The sequence below is a fragment of the Notothenia coriiceps genome, unplaced genomic scaffold, assembly GCF_000735185.1.
Source record: "Notothenia coriiceps isolate Sejong01 unplaced genomic scaffold, NC01 NC01_scaffold00000214, whole genome shotgun sequence".
Classification (NCBI taxonomy): domain Eukaryota; kingdom Metazoa; phylum Chordata; class Actinopteri; order Perciformes; family Nototheniidae; genus Notothenia; species Notothenia coriiceps.
Genome location: NW_011332915.1, coordinates 8,816 through 15,618, shown reverse-complemented (window position 1 = coordinate 15,618; position 6,803 = coordinate 8,816). Strand labels below are relative to the sequence as shown.

Below are 6,803 nucleotides of genomic sequence, written 5' to 3'. Positions count from 1 at the left end.
GTTCATATTTCTCCTTTTGATTATTATAGTGTTGAATGTTCAAAACAAAGCACTTTGGCAAGTTACCACATACGTTGTAAAATGCTTAATAAGCACCGTAAATGTCATATCATTTCTCGGTTGTTTCCGTGAACGACCGAATGCTGTGTCACGGAAAATGTTGCGGCCGCAAGGCATTGTGGGGCAGCATTGTCTCCTTTCATTTCGTAGTGTTTTCCTGAGCTAAAGGAGATTATAAAGGAAGTTTCAAATCTCCTTTCCTATCATCTAGTGAATTCCAACAGCTCTTATCATGGCTGCCACTGAAATACTTCTGGGTCATTTCACTCCGTTAGGAAGGTTCCTAAGCTAAACTGACAATTCGACCACAACCCCGGGCTGATAGTGTTGAGCTGTTTGCTGTCCCGTTATTTTGTCAGAGCATGAAAATGTATGAAGATGTATTCAATTAATCTAACTCTTTCACTTTTAACAGTCCTGTTTCCTCTGCAATTGTTGGCAGTCATTGTGAAACTAAAAGGTAAAACCCACCCAATCAAAGCCTTTGTTTTCTATTAAAGAGATGGAGAGAGGGCTTGTTAACTCACAATGTAATTGTGGACTGGTGAGTTACACAAGCAAAAAGTGAAGGCTGTTACATTGGTTACTATGTTTTCATTCACTCTCAAAGTGAACCACAAACATTGATCAAATCTAATAAAACAATCCACTTTAAGCTACTTTCAGTATGGAACATACTGACATGATCAGTCCAAAACAATTGGATGATTGCAAAGCTTAAAGGTGGGGTAGGTAATTTTGGAGAAACCAGCTCGAGTGCGCTAGAATTTGAAAATACACAGCCGGAAGAAATCTGCTACTTCCTTACAGAGCCCCTCCTCCAACACACACGAATGCGCACATGACCAATGAGGGCACAAGATAAGTTTGGGCACAGATGGAAGGCTGACAGGCCATCCAGTTATTTTAGCCGGCCGGCTAAAATGATTGGTCGTGCTTTTTACAGTACTACGGCTTCCACAGATGAAATTCTTTTATGGATTTTTTGTCAAAGCACTTAATATATTCATTCTATCGGGATTTTAAGAGCATTCCATGGAATATAACAAAAACTGTATCTCGAGCCGGTTTCTCAAAATTACCTACCCCACCTTTAAGTAATTATTTCTTATTTGTTAATGAACTTGCATTGCAGTAGCGCTTTTCTAGTCTTCTGTCCGTTTGAATTGCTTTTACACTAAATGTAAACACTCACACACATTCATACATTGATGGTAAAGGCTCATTTTACATATACTGATGGCCACTGTATACATTTTGATTTCCGCATGCCCAACGAAAATTAACAAAGTTTGAAATAACAATCTTCTAAATGGAGGACGGCAGCCCCCCCATCCTGCAAGTTACAACCACTCTATCACTACAAATAGTTTGTTGGCCATAAAACAAAGGGATACAAAAAATGCCAAAACCAATAGTATGTTGTGCATCTCTCTTTGCCTATTGGTTCCTAATGAAGACACATCTTTTGAAATGGACAAAAAGTATTAGGTTCATTACATAAAATACTAATATCCTAAAATTGCTTGCCACTTTTTGGGCAAATTGGCACCATACAGTGGCTTGTAAAAGTATTCACACCCCTTGACCATTTTTCCGATTTTCTTGCATTAAAACCGATTTTATGTCATGAACCAACACAAAGTCAGTCAAAAACTGAAAAGTGGTGTGTGCATTCACCCCCTTTGCCATAACGTTCACCTGCAATCAAGTGTCTCATTATCTCTGTCTATATACACCTGTTGTAGAAGGCCCCGTCTTCCACACCACTTAGCAAGTGGCATTACTAAGCAAGAAACTACACCATGAAGACTAAGGAGCTCTCCAAACAGGTCAGGGACAAAGTTGTGGAAAAGTACAAGATGGTTGGGTTATAAAAAACCTGTATGCTCAGGTTCTCTTTTTCATTATTATTTGTATCACAATAAAAACGTTTTTTTTGTAATATCCAACATTCCTTGTTTTCAGTAGTACTACATGCTATAATGTAGTACTACTAAAAAGATAATGCGCGAGGTGAAAAGTGTACTTTTCACCTCGCGCATTATCTTTGTCTCTCTCCCTCTGTGGCATACAGCTTGAAAAATCTCTGCACAAAGACGGAAAAAGAGATGTGTAAACGAAAAGCATTACCCAAGATTCCTTTCAAAAGTTGATCATTTTATTCGGATGCAGTGTCAGTTTGGACAATTATCCATACAGGACAGGTCATTTAAATGGTTTTACAGATAAAGCTGTAACATAACTGTCAGGCACCACAAAACCAAATCATCGCACAGAAACATTACATTTACTGAGGCTGGTTTACTGAAGCCTGTTCCTGACCACATGAAGAAGAGAAAGGTTTTGACCAAGTTAAATCACAACCTTTCAGGTCATCAAGTACTGTTCCTTGCTCTATTCACATTATTAACTCAAACAAGAAAACCAAAGAGGTGCATTTCAAGATAATTAGGGCTTTAAACGAAAGTCTGGAATGATATCAGCAGTAAATAATCAGCACTACTCAATTTGTGGATGGATTAATTATAGCTCACAACAAATTCTCCAAAAATGTATTGATCATTTGTTAAACTTTTTGTGAAACATGTTTATCTTTTAGTTAAGATTCATTGATGTTGACATAAAAGCTGCTGCCAGTGGTTGGGTTTGTTTTTTATGATCATTAAATTCTGACAATAACTTACTCTGAAATGACTCGCATAACTGATGACAAGGCCAAAGTCTACAGTATTGACAGTTCCGTGCCAGAAAAAGTGTAGGTGTAAATGTATCTGTTAAAAACTGATGGATAATGTCAAGATACAAAGTTCTGTTGAGTTGGGTTCCCGTCTCTTTGACCCTTCATGTTGCTATTCCAGAAGTCATCTGTTACTCTGGCAACAAAGGAAATGCCACTTGGTCAGTTGAATAATCACTTCTAGGGAGCTTTAGCTACGCCCACTAATGCTGGCCTGAGGGTGCGCCCATGAAGCTTGTAGCCTACTTTGGTTACTACAGCTACAGTGCCGGGCTCCTTGCCCTCCACAGGGGCATGAAAGAGGGCCTCATGCTCGTAGGGGTCAAACTTCTGGCCATCAGGATTGAGCTTGGCTAGGCCATGCTTTGTAAAGACCTTCTGAATCTGGATCTCAGTCATCACCAGGCCATCATACAGGTTCTTCAGGTGTGGGTTTTGGCTTGTAACTTCCTCTTTGGGCACACTCTCTGTGGCCTTTTCCAAGATGTCAGCCACGTCCAGCAGATCCTTACAAAGGCCCTGGATCCCTGGGGATGGAAGCAATTTACAACATTATTCAACATGCTTATGAATCTCTTACTTTTCATCATAAATGTTATGTATCCATTACGGGTGTGTTCACACCGGACGCGATGAGATTTTTTGGAGCGTCGCGATTACATGAAAAGTCAATGCAAAGACGCGGATAGACGCAAATTCACCCAGAGTTAAATGTTTTCAACTCGAGCTTCAAATGTGCGTGACGCTCGAGTCGACAGCACACAGCTGCTCCTCACATCTGTTCAGAAACTGGAGAGAAGTTATCCATGTACAAACAATAGACTATTCAAGGCATGGCGAATATAGTCCCTGCTTTATTTTATGTCTGTATGGCGTTGTGAGTTTGGACGGAGGAGCTACATGTGAGCTTAGCCTTAGCATAGCCTGACCAATCTGATCTCTATTCAGAAAATGCATTTAAAAAATGTTTCACCTGCCGTCTTGTCTGCACAATTGTCAAAGCATTAATTCATGGTGTTTGCTAACCCGTATCAGTATGTCATTATTTCAGCATCATTTTGATACGTTTATTACAATTAAATGTTAATTTTGTTGTTGTTGGCATCTACCATAGTATGTACATTGAGATAAGTCAAACTCACGCCATTAAAGCGATGCAAAGATGCGCATTGCGTCCGGTGTGAACGCACCATAAGAAAACCCTATACACCTGACATCAGTTACTTGTTACAGTGACTCTAATTGGACAAAAAGCAGTGATATCATGTTGGATGTTTCAGGGACTGGGATGTCCCAAGTGGATGATCAAAATTATATGGTGTTTAAGCTCAAAGTAAAAATGAGCACTGGACATAAGCAAATTGTAATGCTAAGTTAATAAAATAATACAAATGTTTGAAGTAGATGTTTTAGTATGCTAATGATAATTAAGTAGTGTATGTTGAAGTACTACGTTTATGGTATTATGATCCCTTATAAGGAATTCGTTGAATGTAATTCCTAATGTTTTGATTGCATTGAAAATGCAGACTTTTTATTTTTTTTACTCAGATTTTTGTTTTTTGTTCTATGACATTTTTGCTGAAATAAGATGTGCAATATTCGCTTTGCCTATGGTATCAGGATATATTGACACATAATCCCTGTAACAGGATACCTATTATATTGTTACCGATTGCATCATGCTGACATTACCGGATGGCAGGTTGGGTCACAGGTTCCTCAACAATGCAATTACAAGAAGTAAAACACATTTAAAAGACAACAATACAAATAGTGCAGTATAGTATAGTCCAGGCATTAGTCTTATGGATAGAACTGTCTCTGAGTCTAATGGTCTTTGTCCCGATGCGGCGGTACCGCTTGCCAGATGCCAGCAGACGGAACATTTTGTTGCTGGGGTCTTTGATAATCCTGTTGTGTGCAACTTTTAAATCCCAGTGGGCATGCAAACTGCTTCTTAAGCTTGTAATTAACTAAAGGATAAGGAAGTACGTACAAATATTCTTCAAATCATATTTTTTATATATTTTTCATGGCAGTAAAAACAACATCGCATTTCATATCTTACTAGTCTATGCCTTTGCTATTGTACTTGTGATGTAAGCGACTACAGCAGCAAGGGATCACATGCTACCCAGAAATGGCTGAGTAGGTCTTTGGATGACGGTTTGTCTCAAAACTCTGTATAATACAAATCCACAATCAAAGAATTTAGAATGGCAAACACGTTTTTGATTCACATGTTGCTGGATTCACAAATGATTGATCGAAATTTGTAAATGATAGGAAGATACAGACGAGGAAATAATAATTTCATCCCTTGCAGATTTTGTAAGTTTGCCCACTTAAAAAGAACAGTCCATCATTGTAATGGTAGGTTAATCTTTAACATGGAGGGTAAGAATATCAAAAAGAAAATCCAGAAATTGACATTATATAAAAGATAAAAATGTATCTGCATTTAACTGTGGGAAATAAGTATTTGATCCCCTTGCATGTGTTAGTACTTGGTGGAGAAACCCTTGTTGGACGCACAGAGGTCAGACGCTTCTTGTAGTTGGTCTCCAGGTTTGTGCACATCTCAGGAAGGATTGTGGTCCACTCCTCTCTGAAGATCCTCTCCAAATCCTGCAGGTTTTGAGGCTGATGCTGGCATCTGGAAGCTTCAGCTCCCTCCACAGATTTTCTATGGGATTAAGGTCCGGAGACTGGCTAGGCCCCTCAATCACCTCAATGTGCTTTTTCTTTAGCCACTCCTGTGCCGCTTGGCCGTATGTTCAGGGATTTGATCCATTATGGTGTCGTGTGTTACCAATAGTTTTCTTGGTGACTGTGGTCCAAGCTGCCTTGAGATCATTAACAAGTTCCTCCGTGTAGTTCTTGGCTGATCCCAGACCTTTCTCATGATCATCAATGCCCCACGGGGTGAGGTCTTGTGTGTGTGGATATATATATATAACAATTATTTCTAATATATATATTTTTCAGTTATTTGCAGTTGTATTTTTTAAACATTTGTGGGATGTGCAAGTATATTTAGAGATCTGTTTTATACATGCAAAGTGTTTGAGTCACTTATTATTGTTTGATTTTTTTGGAAGGTGGTTCAAGTGTAAGTAAACTAAACCAACTTCCAGCTACATGAAGACACAATCCAAAAGGCTTAAACTGGCCTTTTATACATCGAGTGATTCAATCATGTAAGTGTGGAACATTTTGTCTTGAACAGATTAGCTTTTGCAGGATTTATCATTTGCAGAGACCACGTTATATTTTGTTTATAGGTTTGAGATTCCTTACCGTATAATTTAGCATCTTCTATCATCTTTTCACTCCTCGTCCTGAGGTTCTCTGTGTCTGCTAAGGCCCGCTTGTACTTTTCCTGGAAACACAGTAGGAATAGTAGCCCATGGCGTTAAAACACATTCAATTCAAAAAATAAATATCACTTGCCTCAGGCATTTAAAGGTCACCTATTTATGTATTTTATACATAAACTGTGTAGGGAGATCCGGAAAGTTTCAGGAAAAAAAGATTGGCTCCCTTTTTGTCCTGATCCATTTATATAAAAATAAAGGTAACCCCCCCCCCCCCGCCTTATCACCTGAATCTCCTCCTAGAGCACCAGTGTTCTTTTTAACCAAATATCTGTCAGAGGGGCGTGGCTCCTTATATTCATCTAAAGCAGGGGTCGGCAACTGTGCACGCGTGCCGGCACCGTAACCAGTGGCACACTAGGAATAAGTGTGCAAAATATTTAAAGGGCAGAATACTTGAAAGATACCACGATACCCCAGTGTTTCCCCTATATACAAATAGTGGCGGCGCAGCGCCGCTGCTGAAATATGAGCGCCGCTGCTTGGGGGCGCCAGCCAGGTACNCTGCCAGAGTATGAGAAAACGAGAAGCATGGCAGCAAGTGGGAGTGTAACTGCCGCTGCGCCTCGGCTTGTTGACAAAAAAGAAATTTGGAAGTATTTTAGCTATATCTCTGACAGTGA

General features: G+C 39.4%; 1 protein-coding gene across 1 annotated transcript in view; it reads right to left on the bottom strand.

The window, feature by feature from the left end:
* Window positions 1–2,199: 2,199 nt before the first annotated feature.
* grpel1 (GrpE-like 1, mitochondrial) overlaps window positions 2,200–6,803 on the bottom strand; it is a 12,200-nt gene continuing 7,596 nt past the window's right edge. Inside the window, exons 3-4 of the mRNA XM_010775401.1 lie at window positions 6,104–6,185; window positions 2,200–3,327 (exon numbers count right to left, since the gene is read on the bottom strand). Coding sequence (XP_010773703.1) covers window positions 2,981–3,327; window positions 6,104–6,185 — 429 coding nt within the window. The 3' untranslated portion in view covers window positions 2,200–2,980. The remainder of the gene's footprint in view (window positions 3,328–6,103; window positions 6,186–6,803) is intronic.